Here is a 22,243-nt window from a genome sequence, read left to right as displayed (position 1 = left end):
GGGATTTGTAAAAGGAGTTTTATAAGTCAATTTTAATTCAAACGGTGTTTATTTTTGCAGACAATATGATATCTGTAAAGTATTGTTTTTAAGAACAATAAATATTATCTGAATTCAACTGCTTTAAACCCCTTTTCTCCCATTTTTACACAATTTTTGACTTTGATCAACTCTTCACTTTCCGTCCTCTTGTACGGGCATCTGAAAATCACACAATCGAAAGAACTCAGTGGAGCTACTGGAGAAATGTCATGTTTGATCGATCTTCATCTAGGTAGATGTCAGAAGGCACAGCCAATGTTTCAAGATTTGTCTGTCAGAGATTCAACACTCATCCACCAGTCTCTGACCTTGATGGCGCCCACCCCTAGTCTCAGTTTCTCTCCGGTCGGAGGCCGTATTCTACACCTTCTTGGGCACATTGGTGATGATGGGTTTCGGTCGGGTCTTGAAGATCAGTTTCTTCTTGATGAGGGCGGTGACGTTGTATGAGGTAGGCGTGTCATGGTTGGTTTCCATGGCCTCCCCGTCTTGCGGAAGGCCAGAACGTTTCACCAGGACGGCAAAGGGTTTGTCCAACTTCACTTGCTTCCCATAGAGGATGTGATGGCCCACGATGAGGATGGGAACACCCTGGGGGAGGAAGCAAGTATAAATCATACAAGTATAAACACACACACGCACACACACACCACACACAAACGCACACGCACACGCACAAGGATAATCCAAATAACTTTTGTAGAAATTGTATAGAGCTTACATTTATCTGACAGATTTTTTAGTTTTATTTGGAATAAAAAAAAAAAAACATTCACACATTAAACACTTAAAATATCAGGAGAAATTATGTGGAAGTGCAATACCAGAGAAGTTTTATAACTTAACAGATCTTCAGTGTATATGATTTGTGGGAAACAAACCCCTGTCCGGTGCATTGATTGTACCATGCTCTCCAGCAGTTTCCCTCGCTCACCAAGCTTCACCTAAGATTATTTGATTCATCCATTGAAGGCTCAATTGTTAAATACTCTCTCAGAACCAAGGGGAGTCTTGGAGACAATACACCCCCTCAGGATAAACTCTTCTCTAACCAGAAATTACTACATTCTAACTTAAAGGCACCCAGTGCAACTTTATATAAACATTCAATGAAAAATAAACATTCAATTTCTAGTCTTTTTTACATGTAGTAAGTTTCAATAACTCCATACCATTACATATCGACATTCAAGGAGCAAAGATGAGACGTCGTTGTGTGGTGAGAACTGACAGAAAATCGTAAACAACAACAATCGCCGGTGGGGTGAGGCCATTTTTCCATTGACTGGAATCCTGCTTTATTTATTGTAGGTTACAAAAAATAAAGAAAATGGCGGCGATTGTTGTTGTTATCGATTTTCTATCAGTTCTCACCACACAACGACGTCTTATACTTGCTCATTGAATGTCGATATGTAATCGTATGGAGTTATTGAAACTTACTACGTGTAAAAAAGACTAGAAATTGAATGTTTATTTTTAAGCCTCGAAAGTTGCACTGGGTGCCTTTAAGTATTGAAATATCAACGAAGGCATATCCTTATTAACCAAATCTCAAACGCCGGTCCGTTCAATAGCAACTCTACTAATGGTTCTGTAGTGGTCTGTGTTATGCTCAGTACACTAGCGCTCACCTCCTTTGTGTAGTGCATATCTCCCATGATGCTGCCTGCCATGCTGGTGTTGTGACGTGACACTACCTCCCCCTGGAGCTCAATCAGCAGCCACTCAGGAGGGCTGTCACCCGGGGCACTTAAACACACAGACACACACACACACACAGACACACACAGACATACACAGACACACACAGACACACACACATCACAACTCATCCATGATATAGGTCCTGCCTCACTGATTTATGACAAGAAGTTCCACTTTACTGAGCGTAAATGATCAGCTCAACTGCTCCACAACATGAAACAAGGGCATATTACTGAGATTTCAGCTTTTACGTATTGAAGAGGTATTAAGATTCGTTAAGTACACTATACTAACTCAAATTAGATATCAGCAGTCTGATGCATTAATAACACACACGTGAACATCCAATCAATACGCACGGTAAGATAAATCAAGAAAGAATTCGTTTTTTCTAATGTGAAAAAAAGATTTACCTTGAGATGATGATTTGCACCATGGTGGGTTGCTAGGATAACAGTCCGTCAACATAGAAAAAGCAAACATACTAAAATAAAGAACTAATATAAAGTGTCGCACCAAATACGCATCACCACATTCACTAAAGCACGCTATTCGCGACTAGGTTAGCGTCTGGTATGTCAAATAACGACCACTGGTTTACACAAGGTGGAGACGTTCCAAAAATCAAACAATGTGTTTAGATTACTTACCACTATTATTCTATCTTATAAACTGTTCAAAATAATAATTTGAAACGTGCAAATTTCATTGTTTACATGACATTCATGTCGCGGTACCACTACCAAAAATGTAACACGATTCCCGCCAGCTTCTCGAATCCACCCAAGTACAGCTGCTTCCGGTTGCTTACGTGGTTTCAATTCCGGGTTGAGGGTCACCAACGTGGTACCCGTGGATCAACGTGTGTACACATTCGTGATGAACTTTTATGGTATTTAGCGATAAACCTAAGAAAGGGACAATCAGAAGTAAGTGAATTGGTCAACGGCAGGCATACACATGTACTTATGCAAAACGTTTTATTGTGGTGTGAAACTCTAGGTAGTGGGTTTGAATTCAATTTGCTAATTTAACTTGTTAGCTCGCTAGCTTGCCAGAGTTGATGTGAGTAAAACGTTGTCAGTATTTAGTTTTATATAGCTCATATGATCTAGATTGTTATGTGTAGTTGAAATCACTGTGTAGCTTGGCAGATATTGATTTGATAATCACATAGATGTGAATTGCTGGTCTACAGTCCTCTCGATAACAGTGACATTTTACTGTGCTGCGGCAATATTTCATTGTAATCAATGTGGCAACAGCATGGACGGCTCATAACCAATCATTACTTGTTTCATTTCAGGAATAATGGGGGAATTTAAAGTGCACAGAGTTCGGTTCTTTGACTACATGCCCAGCGGTATTAGGGCCATAGCTTTCAACCGGCAAACAGAGCGGATAGCTGTTGGCAGGGTTGACGGCTCGGTGGAGATCTTTACTCTATTATACAACTTATTTCAGGAAAAGGTAAGGTCTTATATGTCGTGCACTACATGTCTTGTAGTACATGTAAGTGCAAGTAGACTTCATTCTCCTATACTGATCTCTGATAATTACGTTTCATATTACACGTGTAATTCAATTCGAAAGCATGTGAATAGACACGCTACTGAAATGAAGTATCAAACTAGATATTGTGAAGCTGTTGAACAGTGTATTTAAAAAAAAGTAGTAATCTTCACTGTTCCCTCCTCTGTCAGGTCATTCCGGGAAAAGAACAGAGAAGTATTGAAGCACTGTGCTGGGTTGGGGAGAGACTGTTTAGTGTCGGCCTGAGTGGAGAAATAATCGAGTTTGACCTGCACAACTTGAGACCCAGGTACACCATAGATGCGTATGGTGGACCTATCTGGACCATAACTGCCAATCCTCAAGGAACACATCTCGCGGTTAGTGTGTATTTGTATATGTGGACTTGGGTGTGTCTTTCTGGGTTACACTTGAGCATCTTTTAAGTTTTACTGGGCTGTTCAGAGATGCAACACATTTAGGCTAAATAGTTGGCTTATCTCTTTGTCTCAGGTGGGATGTGAGGATGGCACAGTGAAGCTGTTTGAGGTTCTGGAGGACAAAATCCAATTTGAGCGGAACTTGGACAGAAAGAAAGGTGAGGGGATGGATTTTGTGTTTTTTGTCTGAGTATGCCACATGCTCTGCAGGCTGTGTAAGCCCTTTATTCCTGCTCGTATTCAGATTTTTTTTTTTAAACAAATCGGCAGAGGGGAAAGCAAAACTTCTGCTGTCCTCTTCAGTCTGCAAGTACCATGAGGGCAAAATGCAGTATACATAATACATACTTATCCCTTTTGTTGTCAGTATAGTTAAGTTTAATGTAGTCATAATCAGGTTTATTCAGCTATCCTTCGTCTACCCACAGGGCGCATCCTGTCACTGTCATGGCATCCGTCAGGCACTAAGATTGTTGCTGGGATGATGGACATGATCCGTGTGTTTGACGTCAAGACTGGTAAGAGTGCCTGGACATTAAACGTTGTCCTTTTGTGCAGAGGTGACTGGGACTGGTCTGTTTTTGATCATCTTCCTGCTCTGTGTAAAATCTATAATGTATTTGGTTGGGGTATACTATTAACCAAAAATGTGAACGGCCCATTTGGTGTACATAATCATTTTAAACACCATGATTCACTCAAGCAAATGGGGGGGGGGGGGGGGGGGGGGCTACTGTGTTGGCCATCAGTCACACCTCTCTGTGGTCTGTGGTCACGTTTGTTCTAGTAGACGGATCCTTTGGCACGTGCTCCTCTAATGTCGCTTGTATTCTATTGATGCAAGGCATTTTACATTGAAAAATGATGCATGTATGGTTATTTGAGAATAACCCCTGACCTTGACCTGTGTGTGTGTGTGTGTGTGTACCAGGTCATGCCATCCACAGGCTGCTGGTTGACAAGGCGGCTGGAGCCCCGCGGGACCAGGAGTGCGTGGTGTGGAGTGTGGTCTACCTGGCGAATGACACGGTGATCAGCGGCGACTCGTCCGGCAAGGTGAAGGTGTGGGACGCACTCACGGGAACTCTCATCAAGAACCACGACGTCACCAAGTGGGACGTGCTAGCACTCTCTCTATCACAGGTGGGGAACTGTATGTGTGTGTGTGTGTGTGTGTGTGAGTGGGTTTAGGACTGAAGTGTGGATGGGTGTGGGTCTGATGTTTGTGGTGATGGCCTTATCAAGGAGCTTGTATGAAAATGCCTTCAGGAAAGCAGGAGTGGGTGAAAGTGCTGAATGTTCCACTGTACTTAAGCTGACATGTAGCTCACAGAAAGATAGGCTTCCACTTGTAGCTCACAGAAAGATAGGCTTCCACTTGTAGCTCACATAAAGGTAGGCTTACACTTGTCTCCATAATACATGTTAACTTCTTTAAATTGACTGGCTTTTGACTGTGCAGTGCCATACTAGTCTGTTGTAGAAAATGCTTGTAATGCTGAAAGGCTTTATATCTTATTGTAAGGTAAGAGCAGTGGTACCCACACTTTTTAGGTCTTTTATTGCTGAAAGGCTTTATATCTTAGATGTATCTTAAATGTTAGAGGAACATTTTGGGACATCGTGCATGTTTTGAGTGGGGTTGTCTGGTTTTGATTGGCAGGATGAGACCAGTCTTGTTGCTGGAACATCAGAAGGAACCGTGGTCCAGTTCCAGTTCCTGTCCTCTGTTTTGGGAAAGGAGGACAAGGAGTGGGTCAGAACCAGAACCTTCAAGAACCACACTCATGACGTCAGGGCGCTGGCAGAAGTGGACACTGCCATCATATCAGGAGGTTGGCTCAGTTTGATAACCTTTTGAATATCTCTATTTTAATTAGCTTTACTTTTAATATTATTAAGTTGTGTATTCGACTGCAAAATAGGCCTATAACCTGCAAAATTGAACATTATGATTCATGATTCAGTAGCTACACTATATGGGGCGCTAACCACACTGCCTCTTCCTGTCCCTCAGGTCTGGACACACAGCTGGTAGTGAGGCCTCTCCTAGAGAAGCATGACATCAAGTCTCAGGCCTCAGCGCTGCGCAAAGTCCAGTTTCCACACGTGAGTCTGACGCTGAATTAAACTCACCATCCCACACAATGCAGATTACTGACACCAGCCCACCGACTAGGCATCACTATAAAGATTACTGCATTTCATAATTACGGATTCACCATTCGGATTACACATTTTCACATATAATCGGTGTACAGGTCTTCATAATTTAGCAGATTACTGACTATCTTTACAGAACAGATTGATGGTGAGATGGCTTGATTGACTGGTGCTTGTCTTTATGTTGTGTGTGTCTGCAGCGGCGGTTGGTGTCTTGTGCTAAGAAGGCACAACTCCTCCTCTTCCAGTATCCCTCCCACCTGGAGGTGTGGAGGCTAGGAGAGGGTGAAGAAGAGGGTAAACATACGAAAATATACAAAAACTCAAAACACCAGACAGAAATAAACTCTTGACAGAAAGATTTCTAGTCACCCCTCGTTGCCCTAGGTCTTATTATGGGATGCTCATATGCTCCTGTGGGCAGCAGACAGATGTCTATTTGAAGAAAGAGACTGTGTTTTTTTTCTTCTTCTGATGATGCTTCTTTTATCAGGAACGCCAGGTGAGAAAGTGCCCGTGCGGAGGATCCCAGAGAAACTCCTTCAGTTGAAGGCCAAGGTGTGTGATCTGGTGTTTTGCCATGTACCATTGAACCTAGTCAGCTGTGAGAATGTAAGAGCATTCAAAGTGATCTTTATTCTCTACATAAATCTCTACAATATAAAAAAAAAAAAATTGAGAATATACCAGCTTTTGAAATACACGTTTGCTTTTTAAAACATTTGTAAAAGATGTGCATAATGCTTACTATACATGGAGGATGTCGCTCAGTGACATGCTGAATATGCACACGTACAAGCAAATCAATACACTGTGGAAACTACTGAGGCCTGTATAATAATAATCTTATGACCTCTAAGCTATTGTGTGATTGTTATTGTGAGTTGTAACCCTGTGCTTTATGTCTGTAGGGAGAGGAGCATATCTGTTGTAACCCTGTGCTTTATGCCTGTATGGAGAGGAGCATATCTGTTGTAACCCCGTGCTTTATGTCTGTAGGGAGAGGAGCATATCTGTTGTAACCCTGTGCTTTATGCCTGTATGGAGAGGAGCATATCTGTTGTAACCCCGTGCTTTATGTCTGTAGGGAGAGGAGCATATCTGTTGTAACCCCGTGCTTTATGTCTGTAGGGAGAGGAGCATATCTGTTGTAACCCTGTACTATATATCTGTAGGGAGAGGAGCATATCTGTTGTAACCCTGTACTATATGTCTGTAGGGAGAGGAGCATATCTGTTGTAACCCTGTACTATATGTCTGTAGGGAGATGAGCATATCTGTTGCAGCGCCGTTTCGCCATGTGGAGAATGGCTGGTGTACTCTACCACGTCCAGCCTACGCCTCTACAAGCTCCAGTATGAGAACAACAACATTAGCATCACCAAGGTAACCTCCAGCGACAGCCTGACTGTACTGTTGCATATCAGCCTGCAAGCCTACAGTTCATCTATACTTGTCCTGTATCAAGTGCTGTTTTTCACTCCAAGATCAGGAGGCTTTGAAGAAGGGGTAAACACTGATAAAATGTTTGTTTTGGAGCTTTCAGAATTCCCGAAATTCATGTTGAGGATATTATATACGATCGGATAGATTTTTCCCTTGGCTAATGGCGATGCCCCAGACTAACTATTTGTACATTGTTAGAGCTAATGAAAGCATTTAATGGTCTTTCCCCACTGGAGCCGGAGCGAAGCACTCACTGTGGTTAACTGCTCTCCTCTGCCCTGTCCAGTGATTGAACTCAAAGACCCACTTCGGTTCTCTGGGGAGAACCTTCCTGCCAGAACTGAGAGGAGCCCAAATTAGACTTGGCACCCTTCACTTTGTTATTTAGGAACTAAATCCAGTAAAAGAGGCTTTGCATGAAGGGATTGGACAAGCTTTTTGTCTTATCTGGTAGCGTGCAAACTGCCTTTCTCTGAGTTTCCAGTAGATGGCAGCAGATTATTTCCTATATGTCAGATGAATGAAGAGTTTTTTAAATGTCATGCAGCCACATTTATCTGAGGGGAAAATAAAAATGATTCTCTATTCAGCTATAATTTTTTATGAACTTGGTCTGTTGCCCGAGTTGTGTTTGCACACATTAGATTGCCTTCTGCTCACCAAATTAAGTTCTCTCTCTGTCTCTCTCTCTCTCTCTCTCTCTCTCTCTCTCTCCCTCTTTTTTCTCTCTCTTGCACTCTCTCTCTCTCTCACCCCATCTCTCTATCTCTCTCTCCCTCCGTCAGGTGTCTAAGCTCCCTAAGGTTCTGCGCTGGGCCCACCAGCTGTGCTTCTCTGCCGACTCCTCCCGGCTGTTTGCCGCCTCGGGTCGCTCCTCGGTGCACATGGTCTCCCTCGGCCCAGAGGGCTGCAAACACAAGCACACCTTCAAGCCCAAGAATGGTGAGAAGAAAACAACATCTCACTGCGTGCTCACTGTTAAGACCCTGGGAAGGTGGCATTAAGAGATGTACCTTCATTGGATGTTCATTGTCTGGACCTTGAGAAGGGGGGTGTCAAGGGAAACCTTTCTCATCCCATTTTCACTGTCTTAAAGAGAGAGTGTTAAAGAAAGCGCACAGTTCTAATTCACTCTCTACACTCTACTTTTCCCATTTTCCATTGAACACCTAAATCACATTACTGTCTGTTTTTTAAATGAATTACCTTTGTAATTGCTATTTGTAACAGACCTGAGTACAGTGCATATACTTTTTGAATAATATTGTAATTCACACCTTTATAGAGGAAGGTTTGAGGTGGATATTGGTCGGTTGTGGTGGTCTCACCCAGTACATGTTGCCAGATACATTGTGGGATACATGTTTATCCTTGTGTCTTCCCTCTCTCAGGCTCAACACAGCCCATCCATCTACTCACAGTCAGTGAAAATGGCCTCTGGCTCGCTACAGCCAACAGTGACTGTGAAGTCCATATTTACAGCCTGTCTACACTCAAGGTGAGTTAGGAAGCTATAAGGCTTATAAAACACTACATTTTAGTTTGTAAGAAATGTGCATCTATCGAGATGATGTCTTCGATGCTGATTGGCTAACTGTTGAGTGTCTTTTTTCAGAGTCACTGCACAGTGCCTGTGTACAGGTCAGGAGTCACTGCCATGGCGATTCACCCAACCAAAAACAACTTGTTTATAGCGCACGCAGACCAACAGGTAGGCCTCTCTCCGTCAGTGTCAGACAGGCTCCTCTCTTGTGTTACAGTCCCCCTCATTCCTGCTCCTGGGAGGGTTCCCCCCTGCACACCTGGCTGAACTTGCCACTGGTACATTTAAATGACATTGACGTGCTTAGAGTACAGATACATACTGAATATATACTGGCCAGAGAGTGTTGTTGATTTAAATCAGGTCTGCTTATACTGGCCAGAGGGTGACTTCCTGAGACGCAGTGTTTTTTTTACATATGTGAAATGCTTAAAGGAGTACTGCTGAAATAAGTTGTGAACATGAGTAGGATGCATAAACTGTTTTGGTTGATCTTGGTTTGAAACCTGATTCATGAGTATTGATGTGTGGACGTGCTTGTTGTGTGAAACCTGATTTGTGAGTATTGATGTGCTTGTTGTGAGTATTGATGTATGGATGTGCAGGTTGAAACCTAATTCTTGAGTATTGATGTGTGGATGTGCTTGTTGTGTGAAACCTGATTCATGAGTATTGTTGTGTGTCTCTGCTGATTCCACCAGGTGTTCGAGTTCTCCATTGAGCTGGAGCAGTACACCGATTGGAGCAGGAAGGTGCAGAGGGAGGGGCTGCATTTTAAATGGCTGGAGAGGGACACGCCCATCATGAATGTGACCTTTAACCCCCGGAACCCCGACCACATCATCCTGCATGACATGTACATGTTCTGTGTTCTTGACCAAAGCTTGGTAAGAGCCAGAGGTTCCCTCTCTCTATCTATTTTTGGCTTCCAAATGTCACCCACACCTTTCCTGTTACAAGTTCTGCAGTCTAGATATATGTGAGTGTGTGCGTGCGCATCTTGGCATATTGGTATGTTTTGATGCCATTCACCCCTTTCCTTGTTTGTGTGTGTGGGGAGGGGTGTTGGTGTGTGTGTGTGCGTCTAGAGATATGTTTTTGTGTATGTTTCGATGTAATTTACCCTCTTGCTTGTCTGTGTGTGTGTGTGTGTGTGTGTGTGTGTGTGATTGTGGGAGGGGGGGTGTGTGTGTGTGTGTGTGTGTGTGTGTGTGTGTGTGTGTGTGTTTGTCCATCTGCATGGTGTGTGTGTGATGCCATTAACTCTCCTGGTTCTATCTGCTTTCAGCCCCTTCCAGATAAGAAGAGCCAGTTCTTCAACCAGCTCACCCTGAAGAGCCTCCCTGAGCAGGAGAGAAAAACGCACTGCCATGCATTCAAAGTCTGCAAACTCTTCCAGGTGAGACACCAGTGCAGTACTCTTTCCTGTCACCAGAGGGCGATCTAGCACGGGTTACACCTGTGACTGCTATGTGATGGTGACTCTTATTACCACTGACCTGTAAGAAACATTGGCAGACTGTAATCATGGGCATGTACTAGTAAGATGGTTAACTGTTGCCATTTCAAATATTTCTGGCTTGGTGGATGTACACCAGTGGTTGTGTTAACCAGTTTAGACCATGGTTTCCTCAATGGACCTGTGTGATACCGGTGGTCAGTTGTGTGGCAGTGGCACATGTTCCTGTACCTGCATGAATGCACAGTTATGCTGTTATGATGGATAGCCTAGGTACAGGAGATGAAATTAGTTCATTTGATGCAAAAACTGATGTCGCTGTGCAGCTTATTTAGCTACTGAAAATTAGATAGCAAACTCTTAGTAAGAACACCACCCCACCATTGGTGTACTAAGACTCTTACTGTACCCCACCTGAGTGCTAGTTAGCGTGTGTGTGTGTGTGTGTGTGTGTCAGTGTCAGTGTCAGACTGTGTGTTAATTGACGTGTGTGTTTCCCCTCAGCCCCTGATGTGTGTGGACGTGCTGGAGGACCACTCCCTGGTGGTGGTAGAGCGCTCCCTGCTGGACATCGTGGCTAAACTCCCTGCCCCTGTCAAACAGAAGAAGTTTGCCACATAAGAGTGTGTGTGTGTGTGTGTGTGTTTGTTTGTGGATGAGTGTGTGGGGGTGAATGTCCTTTAGTGTGAGAGATTTGGTGTGTGGTTGACTGCTCTGTTGTGCTTTGTAATGAGTTTTACATAGTATACAGTAATAAATGACATATTTACTGTAAAAGCTGCCATTTCGTCTTCTTGTCTCAGTACATGTCTGTTCATGTGTTGTGGTAAGGATCATGATTTTGGTCATACTATCCCACCTTGTATACCTTTTACAGCTTCCACTGCCTAAACCCGATGCACATCACTGTCTGTTCAATGTATCCAAGGAATATTTCCGGCATTCCGACCAATCCAAGCAGTGACATTCTTTTTGGGGGCGGGATGTTTCCTTTTCTATTGTTCAGAAATTAGAACTTAGCACCACTTAGCAGCGATAAAGAAATTTGTTTAAACTACTTGAATTATTAAGGTCTGAGTGTTGTGTTAGCGGCTGAGCAGCTGATGAATGACGGGACTTGACACAAAACGTTGTAAATAAATTCAGTACTTTATTGTAAATTATCGTCCGTAACAACGAAACACTTGGAGTAGCATTCATTCCGGTAATATATTTGAAGTAGGTAATATCCTGATGCAGCACCGATTTTTGACGTTTCTCGTGGAGAGCAAAGCCGCTCCTTGCGTCCTGTCCGTGGGTCACCTCACAGAGAGAGGCCCCTGTCAGCTTAGAGCCTGAGTTAGCTTATAGTGATGAGCCTCGGAACTGACATGTGACACGAGCTTATCAAACTACAATGGAATTGAGCACCATAATGAAGGAAAGCAATTAAAACATGATTTGTGATTCGTGAACAGTTTGCGGAATGATGGGTTTAAACTGGTTCAAAATATAAAAATGTAAGACTTATTGAACAGAGGTGTTTGTTGCTGTTAGTGTGGTGATGAAAGGGAGAATTTTAGACTGGCCCTCATCTCTGGAAGAACCTTAGATGATGTCAAAGGTGTGATTTAAACACTGTTTTCAAGTTGGTATACAAGCCCCTGTGTGTATGAATGTGTGTGTGTGTTTTTGCTCTCATCCTGTGACCCAGGAGGTCTTGAGAAGAAGTTAGAAATGCCACATGGTCCTCATTTCCTGCTGACCCACTCTCCCATGGCTGCAGGGTAGTGTGAGAAAGGGTGTGTGTGTGTGTGTCGTCTCCGTGTGTGTGTGTGTCTCCCTCCGTGTGTGTTTTACAGTGTGTGAATGGGGGGTTCCAGTCTTAGAGTACTGTTACTGTTGCCATGTGTGAACACATGTGCCTGGTTTACAGCTTGGGGAAATGAACAACACTCCCAGGCAGTCTTAACTGACAACTTTCTATTGTGTTGAGATCTCTTTTACTCGCTGTAAATCTCGCTCAGCTCTGTTTATGTGTGTGTGTGTGTGTGTGTGGTACTGAAACTTTGGTTTCAGCAGCGGCCCTTGCTGATGGACCTTTTCCATGTTGTATTTGGCTGTTGAAGAGGTAGGAAATGTTAAATAGTTGGTTGAGTCCTTTTACTTGAGGTCAGATAGGAAAGATGTGGTCAGCACCAGATAGAGAGCAGGCAGGCAGGCTTGTGCTGCTTGTTGCTGTTATGTGGGAGTTGTTTGGCATGACGTGACTTTGAGGTTCTGGAGAGAAGACGCCTGAAGTCCACTGGGAGCAATGCAGAACCCTGGAGCATAACCAATGACAATGGAAACTTGATTAGAAACAGTGTGTGTTCATGCTTATCGACCTTGAGAAGGGGAGAGACTGCCACAAAACTGCATGTCTGCCTCCTGAGTCTAGTTATCCAAGGATTCTGAGTCTAGTTATCCAAGGATTCTGAGTCTAGTTATCCAAGGATTCTGAGTCTAGCTAGCCAAGGATTCTGAGTCTCCAAGCATTCTGGGTCTAGCTATCCAAGCATTCTGAGTCTAGTTATCCAAAGATTCTGAGTCTCCAAGCCTTCTGAGTCTAGTTATCCAAGGATTCTGAGTCTAGCTATCCAAGGATTCTGAGTAGTTATCCAAGGATTCCGAATCTAGCTATCCAAGGATTCTGAGTCTAGCTATCCAATGATTCTGAGTCTACCTATCCAAGGATTCAGATCCCAGATCAGATCCATAACTTGGGTCAGTTATAAATATATGTTAACACAAAGTTTATCCTACATTCACTCAGTTCAGAACATTTCATGATGTCAAGAAAAACTTTATCTTGACCTCTAGGAGGTCAAAGCCTTCAACCACAATGAAAGAAGAACTCCCCCCAAAATACTAAATTTGAATGGCGTAAAGATGGGTTGAAACTGAAATTCCATTCATGCCAACAAGTAACTTCACCTTCACTCCACGTGGCTGCGACCTCTTACCTTAACCCAGGTGTTTGTGGTGATGTTTGTCATAGGCCACTGCATTATTGGTGTTGGTCCCGGTCCCTGAATGACACAAACAAGTGCCATGTTAAAACAAGCCAGTTAACCTGGGTGCTCACAGCAGGATATTCACACCAGCTAACGGGAATGAATGTTGCCCACAGAAGTTGAGCTATGTACCCTCTTTGCCTTTAGTGAAGGACCTGAATGTGGGATGTATGAGTGTGCTTCAGCTGTAAGAGGTATGTGTGGTTGAGTGAATGAGTGGGATACTGTACATCCTGACAGACTGCTGTGGATCTAAGCTAGGTTTCCTCACTTTAACATGCAGGAGTATCGTGTCACATATTGCGTAACGTCATAATAGGAACAAAGAGCTCACCTAAGTAGTCCTTGTAATCTTTGTAATGCTTGTGTCTTAGGCTGCGTCCATCTAAACAGAGACAGTTGAATTGGTAAATACAGGTGTTTTGTGGATAGACAAATTGTCAAGGTCTGTACTAGAGTGGTGTATCAATGGCACAAACACATGCTTGTAGGCACATTATGTTTGAGGGAGGTTGGACTTTGTTAGACAAAAGGAATGTGTCTTTTTTGGTAGATAAAGAGTGATGGGTAGAGGTTGGTGTTTGATAGACACAGGTGCTAGGCTAGGTGTTTGTGTGTTGTATGTGTGCGCGTGTTGTATGGGTGTGTGTATTGGGTGTGTGCTGGCTGACCTGAGTTGCCTCTCTGTTTGATGCACTGGCCACGGTTCGGGATGCCTGCTGCTAGGTTACCAGCGTTGATGATGTGGCACTCGTACCCTGTTGGGCAGTGAAGGGGCTCATCACCGTCCTCTGTAGTGCTGCAGGCCTCCGCTAAACACACACACACACACACACAGACACATACAGACACAGACACACACACACACACACACACACACACACACACACACACACACACACACACACACACACACACACACATTGTTGTAAGAAACACTCAGGCCTATATTCCTTTATTGCTATATTCCTTTACTGTTGGTGTCTCATCTATCTATTGTATCTCATCTGCTGATGCCTTAAGGTACCCTGCATCTTAACTCCAGTCCAGGGAACTGTAAGTCATCACACTGACACGCCATCTTGTTTGTGTTTAGTTTTCTACGGTCTCTCACTCTACCTTGCAACACTTCCTCGGGCCCGTCCAGCAACCAGCCATTGCCTCCCAGCCAGCGGGGTTTGGGCTGCACCAACCAGTCCAACACTGCAAACACAGAGCACAAATTAATAAATAATAATTAATTTTATTTTTAACGCACTTTTCATTCAAAAGAATCTCAGATTCATATTAGAAACTAACTATAATAATAATACAATAATGTAAAAAAATTAGTTAACATAAGCATAATAGCTTAGCATAATAAATTAGCACCAGTCGAGTGGGGGGCCAGTCTAGTTGCCTACACTATACTGTATGTGCATTTGTGTGTGAGGACGTGATTTTGTGTACACACCTGGTGGAGGCTGCACCGATTCTAAGCACGCATATATGCAGCCGTTATAGCAACAGCGTTTGTGCCGCTCGCATTCGGAGTCGGAGCGGCAGCCGGGCACTTCGCAGGCCCGCTCGGGTAGCGTCTGCGGTGGCGGCGGGCATCGGTCATTCTTTTGGTACTGTGTGGATTGGGACTGGCTCGGGTACTCATAGTCCTGCAAGCACAGGGAAAAGAAACATTGAGTTCCCACATCTAGTATCCTTATCTAACCTACAAATGATCAACACTCAAAAGCTATCAAATAGGCCTATTCAAACATCATACTCAAAAGGAACACATTAATATGTTTGTTCAGGCAGAGATAATATTCTGACATTGCTTATTGATAAAACGTAATAATTCGATTTATAGAAGGTAAAATATCCTTCATTTGGAATTGCACATTCAAGCTCCCTGGTCTTGTGATCGTCTAGTAATTCATACTTCAGCCAGATGATGGCGATGTTTTCATTGTCTCGCCCGTGTGCCCTGAGTTTGTAAAGAGTAACGCTTACATTCATAAATGTTTATCATTTGGTCCGAGCTGCAGCCCATCTGGCGAGTGCTGTTTGGAAGACCAGACCGAAGGAATGGCTTTAGTAGTTTTTTAGTAGTTTTAGACACGGAAAGGTATGTCCAACACACAGACTCCCTCTTCTGCAGTCTAGTCTCACGCTTTTCACACTGTGGTGTTGCCTGAGTCTCTCTGGCACGCATTCCTGCTGCCTTGTAAAGCTGGCCATTTTTGCAAACGTTACCTTGCCAGGAGTTTGTTCGCTTGTGCAAAACACACACACACACACACACACACACACACACACACACACACACACACACACACACACACACACACACACACACACACACACACACACACACACACACACACACACACACACACACACACACACATATTAATCAGATTTGTACTAGTGCCATGGTTGTACTTTTATTCCCCGGTTCACTGACTTGAAATTCTTTCCACACTCAGGAGAGGTAAAGAGTTACCCATCCAAAAAAAAAAAGTCCGTTCCCACGGAGACTGGGGGCGGGGTCAAAGGTTGGGGCAGCAGATTTAGTCGTGTTATCACTGTAAGCTGGCGAAGCCCTGGGCTGGATAAAGGGTGCACTGTTCAGGAAGGTGATTGCATTCAGACACATGCTCACTTATGCCTGCAGCCATGTGGAGAGCGGGAGAGAGAGGGAGAGAGAGAGGGGGAGAGGGAGAGAGAGAGAGAGGGAGAGGGAGAGGGAGAGGGAGAGAGAGGGAGAGTGAGAGAGAGAGGAAGAGGGAGAGGCTTTTCAACTTCTGCCTGACCCGGGGGCCTCCCAGAAGGGTTTTTGTGGATGAATGTTTTCACTGTTTGTAACTTAAGAGCAGAGGTGTGTGTGTGTGTGTGTGTGTGTGTGTGTGTGTGTGTGTGTGTGTGTGTGTGTGTGTGTGTGTGTGTGTCTGTGTGTGTGTGTGTGTGTGTGTGTGTGTGTGTGTCTTACTCATCACTGAAGAGAGCAAAGATGTGTGCATTTATCTGTAAGAACCTGTGTGTGTTTGTGTGAGGGGAAGAGAGGGACAGAGTATGTGATAATCACTCACATAACTGGGGAGATGGTCTGTGTTCTGTTCCTCACACACAGATGTGCCTGTTATTGTGTTTTTAAGTATGTGCAGGTGCTTGTTATTGATATTTCACCTATCATGGAGAGGTATGTTGGTTTCCCTCTCGCAGTCCTGCTCTGGCTTTATAAAACACATCATGGAGTTTGTGTCCATTCTCTTTTCACCCATAGTGTCATTCGCCATGTTGTTATAATATGTAATATTTATGATATTATATAACATATAATATATGTAATTCCTTCTTATACCGTCTAGGAAAAGTCCATGGCCTAGGGCTGAACTGAAGCAGTGATATGTGGCTGTTTGTGCACAGGTCCAGTCTGATGGGCCATTCCCCAGTGGTCCCCTGTTGTGTGCTGGGTGCTGATGAGAGGGAGTGAGGTGGTGCTGGATGCTTGGCTGTGCATTCTTCTCCTCCTTTGGGCAATTTATTAGATAATGGGTAGCGGGCTGCACGCAAACTCAGAAAATTGAGCTGTTTACTTGGCAAGCAAAGTGGCCTCGCTTGCAAACCAACCGTTAAAATGAAAGCAAATGTTTGGCAAGGAGTCTTTGTGGCCAAGTGTTTGTGTGTTTGTGTGTGTGTACGTGTAGGTATGAATGTGTGTGTGTGTGTGTTGTCATAAATATAACAACCACACATGCACACACACCCACACATTTACAGTACACTGGGTAAACAATCCTCAATCTCTGTCAGAGTCAAACTAGCTCTCTGGGTGAATGCAAGCATTTGTTTTGGGAGACCTATGTTAATGACACTGGGGAAAAAACTTTTTGGTAGGTCCGTAGGAAGGCAGGGTCTCCCTGGTGAATTAACACAGATTACCCTCTCTGCCTCGGTCTACAAGCGAGGGCCACCCCTCACACCGGGAGAGCCACGCCAAAGAGAGCACAACACAACTTTCACCCAGAGAAGAAAGAAAACCCCTGCCCTCGCACCCCTGCTATAAAACGCCACGAGGCTGGAGGTCTGCGGGCTCTCTTCACAGGACCGGACCCAAGCTAAGGCCCTGGAATGTGAGTTAGTTTCTAAAGCTAGTGACCCCTTTACCTGTGATGAACAGACTTTACCTATTAGTGAACAGACTGTGGTCTCTGAGCTGCCTTCACTGTGGTCTAAATATACTATACATACACACTGTTACACCATTCAACCTAACACACACACACACACACATACCTCACAATGGTCTAACAAAAACTGAAACAAAAATCATAATTCAAATGAACGAATGAATGAATGAATGAATGAATGAATGAATGAAGATACTGAGCTGTCAGACTAAGCTAGTGGAGCTAATGCTCATGTATCTTCCAACTCTGCTCAGTGAGATTTGCGTGTAAAAGCTATAGCTATACATGCTGTATCAGACAGTGCATTTGAGTCCTTGCCAAACTCTGTCTGAATCTGAGATAGCTGAAGCCTGGAAGAGAGGTGGAGCAGTGGTATGTCTGGATGGCATGTCTGCGGTCCTCATGTCTCTTAGAAACGGTATCCCCATAGGGTGATGTCTACAATCCCCTCATCATGGACAGGAAGCTGTTGTATCCTCTTCCTGTCTTTCTGCATGCCAGTGTGTTGCACTCCAGCATGTCAGTATCTCTGTGTGTGTGTGTGTGTGTGTGTCTTTGTATCTGTGCGTCTGTGCGTGTGTGTCTGTGTGTGCGTGTGTGTGTGTGTGTGTGTGTGTGTGTGTGTGTGTGTGTTAATTGTTTTAAATATTTGGTTCATATTTCTCTTCTGTATACAGTATTTCTCTGTTAATATGTGGAAGTACTACAATGGGTACAGCTAATGTTTGTGTTTGTCTGTGTGTTTCTATATGTGTGTCTCTGTGTGTGTGTGTGTGTGTGTGTGTGTGTGTGTGTGTGTGTGTGTGTGCGCTCTTGCGTATTTTCCTGTGTACTATCAGTCCCGGAGTGTTATCAGTTGGTGTGTGTTCTGATCTTCAGTGTTTATTTGGAGTTCCTCCTCTCTTCCTGTCGAGAGAAGGAGATGCCTGAGCCTGTGTTCTTTCTGAATGGAGACTCTGCCTCAGGCCTCCCTCGTGAGTGCAGTGGGGCATTCTGGGGGATTTTTGAATAGCGTTTCTCATGAGTAATTGTGGATGTGTGCCCTTAATCTTAATTACAAGGGACTTTCACTGTCGGAGTATTGGAAGAGATGCATAGTTCTAAGGCAGTGTTCTCATTCTCATTCACATGTTAGATTGATCAGAACCCCCCAACCCCTCGCCCTCCCCCAAAAAATCACTCAGGACTCTGCACTTTTAGCACTTGTTGATGTTTAATATTGTATTACTTATTTATAAATATTTATGTTTACTTAGTTTTAGGAAATGTCTTGTCTTATCTGTTGTGCCTGTGCACCTTTATATGTTTCACCGTGGGAGAGTGGGAAACGTACTATCGATTCCTTTGTATGTCTTGACATGTTAAGTTATTGACAATAAAGCTACTTTGACTTAAAAAAAAAAAAAAAGATCAATGTCGATTGTTTTACAGCAGGGGTCTGTTTGCCGAGCACCAGGATGAAAGCATGGACACTGGAGACGCACGCTGGGAGTGTATATTTTGTACGCTTTGTACAGTTCTGACATTCGTTGGACAGTTTGGTATTTCTTGTCCCGGCAATGACCCGTGGTTTTCCTGTAACCCTCTGCTGAGGTCCGTGTGCTCCGGAATCGGCTATTGGAAAAGCTTTCATTGGCTCTGTTGGACATTATTCCGTTCGGGTGGAATAAACAGAGGGCTCAGCAAGAGCTCTTAAAGCGCTCTGCTTACATGTGTCAGATTTGAAGGCGTCCCCAAGGTCTCGGCAGAAGAAGAAAACTGAACAAACAAAGGGGTTGTTTCCCTCAGAGAGGGGCCGCGTGGTCCTTTGAACCTCTGCCACTATATTTCAGCCTTTCCTCAAATCCACTCGAGCTGACAAACTGTCCCGGCAGACCTGTATACATGTTAGAAACTTTTTTGGGGAAAAAAAGTCCAACTCTCAGCCTGGGTCTTTTTTCAGTTTGGCCTCATCATGCACGCACACACACACACGCACACGCACACGCACACGCACACGCACACGCACACGCACACGCACACGCACACGCACACGCACACGCACACGCACACGCACACGCACACGCACACGCACACGCACACACACACACACACACACACACACACACACACACACACACACACACACACACCTACAAAAGCAGAACACTCTAGCATCATCCATTGTGTGGCTTTCCCTCAAACTGACTATCCACCCTTACAGAAAAAAATCATTTGTGACCCCTGCCCCCTCCAGGACTGCTAGCCAGAACCACAGAATCCCCCCAAGCCTCCTTTTCGTGTCCCCTCTGTCTCTCTGTGTTGCGCCTGAATGACCAAAGGGGCATAGGGCAAAAGCTGTGGTTCTCTTAGCTCTAGCTCTTAGTTAGATTGGAGCTGATTGATTCCTTTCCTGATTTCTCAGAGCAAAGTGAGACACTCCATTGTGTCACCAAACACCCCCCCCCCCCCCCTCTCAATCTGCCTCCATTTAATTCCCTTCCTTCTCCTCTGTCTCTCTTCTCCTCCCCATTTCACTTTCCTCTGTCCATCCCTCCTCCCTCTCTCTCTCTCACGTTCTTCTCCTTTGCCCCCCCCCCCCCCCCCCTTCTTCTCCTCCCCCACCTCTCCACCGGTGTATCCGGAGCAGCAGGTCCAGACGTCTAGCCAGCCACCGCCCAGACAGACTTCATTTCCTGTTGCTGTTTCAGTCTGACTGACTGACTGACTGACACCTGGCTTGGATTACACTCAAGGAGAAGAAGCAGGTAGAAGAGGAGGAGGAGGAGGAGGAGAAGGGGGAAGAGGAGGAGGAGGAGGATCAGGAGCAGGAACAGGAGGAGGAGGAGGAGGAACAGGAGGTGGAGGAGGAGGAGGGTAAGGCAGGTGTGGTGACACATTAGCAGATGAGGGGGCTAAGGAGGTTGACCTGACCATTTTTCCCTCTTTTCTGCCTTTCAACAGGTCTGTGAGGGTCCTCATGGCATATGAAGTGCAGACCAGCTATCGATACACTGAAGTTCCTGAATGCATTGTGGTCATCTGACAGAGATTACTGATGAACTCCATACTGCGTAGAAAGCATATGACCTTTAGATGGGAGTTAATACTGACATGTCTGGCCTGAGTGAGGTTCTCAGGTTTCAGCAACAGCTTCAGTAGTCTATAGTCACCACAGGATTGGTCACAGTTTACAAGGGTTTTTCACCATCACAAAAAAGGCACAGAAAGAGAAAGTTTAATTCTGTTCGTACATGATGGCTTTCCCAGGCTCTTTTTTTTTCCTTTGTGAAAATGTAGGTGATCTAGAATGAGCTAGAATTACTTCTTGTTAGTAGTGGTACACATGAGCCTAGGAGCACGTGGATGCTCTGCACTGTGTAGAAACGTCCGGAACATGTCTCTCCCTTGTAGGACATTAGAGAAGACTTTAGCTGTTTGGAACATTAGCAAGGACTCCCCAGGTGGTACTCATTCTCCTGTGAAGTGGTCTTGCAATGTTCCACTTTCTTTCTTTTTGCCTCTGTTCCCTCCTTCCCTCAATCTATTTTCTTTCTCTCTAGTGGGCTACAAAAGACTAATCCAGTGGTGAAAAATAGAGTACAGTAGTACTCGTTTTTTCCCCTTGTGAATGCGGTGTGGTCATCTGAAAGGGATTACTGACAAACACCCAACTGAGCAGAAGGCACATGACCTACAGTCCAGAGTTAAGGCTGACATACCTGGCCTTCATACAGTTGAGAAACACCACATGTCTGCCAGCAACGTGCTCCTGCTTTTGGAAGAGTGAATGGGAAAAGTGGAATGATTTTAGGAATGCGGCATTCACTTTCCTATGTGGCTCCCACTTTCGCGTTACAAATGCCCTTATGCAACCTTTACCTCAGATAGATAATGTACTGATCAGCAGCATATTTACAGATAATTGAGTGTACTGTGGTTTGTTTTGGCTACATGACTCAAGCTGAATGGGTACAGGTGGAGTCTGAATCAGGTCGTATAGTTTTAGTGGTATGAAGCTGCAGACAGGAACTGCCCAGTCTGTTAAAGGCATACAGGACCATGGAGTAGCTCACCCTCGGGGGAGGAGAGGTGGTATGTGCTGACTATGTAGTGGTGGAAATAGTTTTGTCCCTGGTGAGAGAAAGAGAGAGAGGGACAGAGAGAGAGAGAGAGAGAGAGAATGAGAGAGCGAGAGAGAATGGAACAGAGAGTGAGAAAGGAAGATAGGTAAATTAAGAGGGAGGGAGGGACAAAGAGAGAGGGGAAGAGTGTGAGAGGCAAAGAGAGGGAGAGAGAGGGGAAGAGAGGAAGAGAGACAGAGGGAGGAATATAGGGAGGGTCACCGGTACATAAACACATGGTAGTGAGCAACTCTGCCTCAGGTGCCTCCAGTGAAAACATCTGCAAAATACTTCAACTTTAAGAGTCTGTCAGAGGCTCCATGGTATATAGTGGAAAAGATGTGATGTTCTGTTCAGGTTTGCCTGTGTGTGTGTGTGTGTGTGTAAGTACATATCTGTGGTTGCACTTGGGCCCACACAACCACAAAACATGCCCAGGCACATGTCAGGATCATACACCGCACGCTTCTGTGTGGGACACAAAAACAGGTGTTTGTCTCTCGACAGGCTCTCCAACACATCCTCCACTTTAGCCAGTGTGTCTGGTTGCTGGTGGCTGTGTGTGTGCGGTGTGTGTGTGTTTGTGTGTGAGTCTGGTTGCTGCTGGCTGTGTGTGTACGGTGT

General features: G+C 44.6%; 3 protein-coding genes across 3 annotated transcripts in view; 1 reads left to right on the top strand and 2 right to left on the bottom strand.

The window, feature by feature from the left end:
• Positions 1-395: 395 nt before the first annotated feature.
• chtf8 (CTF8, chromosome transmission fidelity factor 8 homolog) lies at positions 396-2,525 on the bottom strand. Its single transcript, XM_080842982.1, has 4 exons — positions 2,400-2,525; positions 2,163-2,194; positions 1,677-1,794; positions 396-633 (listed from the first exon to the last, which is right to left on the bottom strand). The coding sequence occupies exons 2-4, from the start codon at positions 2,183-2,185 to the stop codon at positions 403-405; spliced, it is 372 nt and encodes a 123-aa protein (XP_080699108.1). The 5' UTR covers positions 2,186-2,194; positions 2,400-2,525; the 3' UTR covers positions 396-402.
• Positions 2,526-2,588: 63 nt separating this feature from the next.
• Positions 2,589-10,974, top strand: utp4 (UTP4 small subunit processome component). Its single transcript, XM_080841876.1, has 17 exons — positions 2,589-2,678; positions 3,056-3,219; positions 3,453-3,641; positions 3,775-3,859; positions 4,130-4,219; positions 4,633-4,844; positions 5,365-5,536; positions 5,719-5,810; positions 6,065-6,161; positions 6,358-6,422; positions 7,128-7,250; positions 8,096-8,252; positions 8,702-8,808; positions 8,926-9,021; positions 9,555-9,740; positions 10,142-10,252; positions 10,817-10,974. The coding sequence occupies exons 1-17, from the start codon at positions 2,639-2,641 to the stop codon at positions 10,931-10,933; spliced, it is 2,103 nt and encodes a 700-aa protein (XP_080698002.1). The 5' UTR covers positions 2,589-2,638; the 3' UTR covers positions 10,934-10,974.
• Positions 10,975-11,507: 533 nt separating this feature from the next.
• Positions 11,508-22,243, bottom strand: part of wfdc1 (WAP four-disulfide core domain 1) — a gene marked incomplete at its 5' end in the record, with an annotated part of 17,712 nt that continues 6,976 nt past the window's right edge. The window contains 6 exons of the mRNA XM_080842727.1: positions 11,508-12,615; positions 13,297-13,362; positions 13,682-13,732; positions 14,019-14,159; positions 14,467-14,550; positions 14,801-14,996. Coding sequence (XP_080698853.1) covers positions 13,298-13,362; positions 13,682-13,732; positions 14,019-14,159; positions 14,467-14,550; positions 14,801-14,996 — 537 coding nt within the window. The 3' untranslated portion in view covers positions 11,508-12,615; position 13,297. The remainder of the gene's footprint in view (positions 12,616-13,296; positions 13,363-13,681; positions 13,733-14,018; positions 14,160-14,466; positions 14,551-14,800; positions 14,997-22,243) is intronic.

The sequence above is a fragment of the Sprattus sprattus genome (assembly GCF_963457725.1).
Source record: "Sprattus sprattus genome assembly, chromosome: 7".
Classification (NCBI taxonomy): domain Eukaryota; kingdom Metazoa; phylum Chordata; class Actinopteri; order Clupeiformes; family Clupeidae; genus Sprattus; species Sprattus sprattus.
This window is presented reverse-complemented; position numbering and strand designations above follow the sequence as displayed.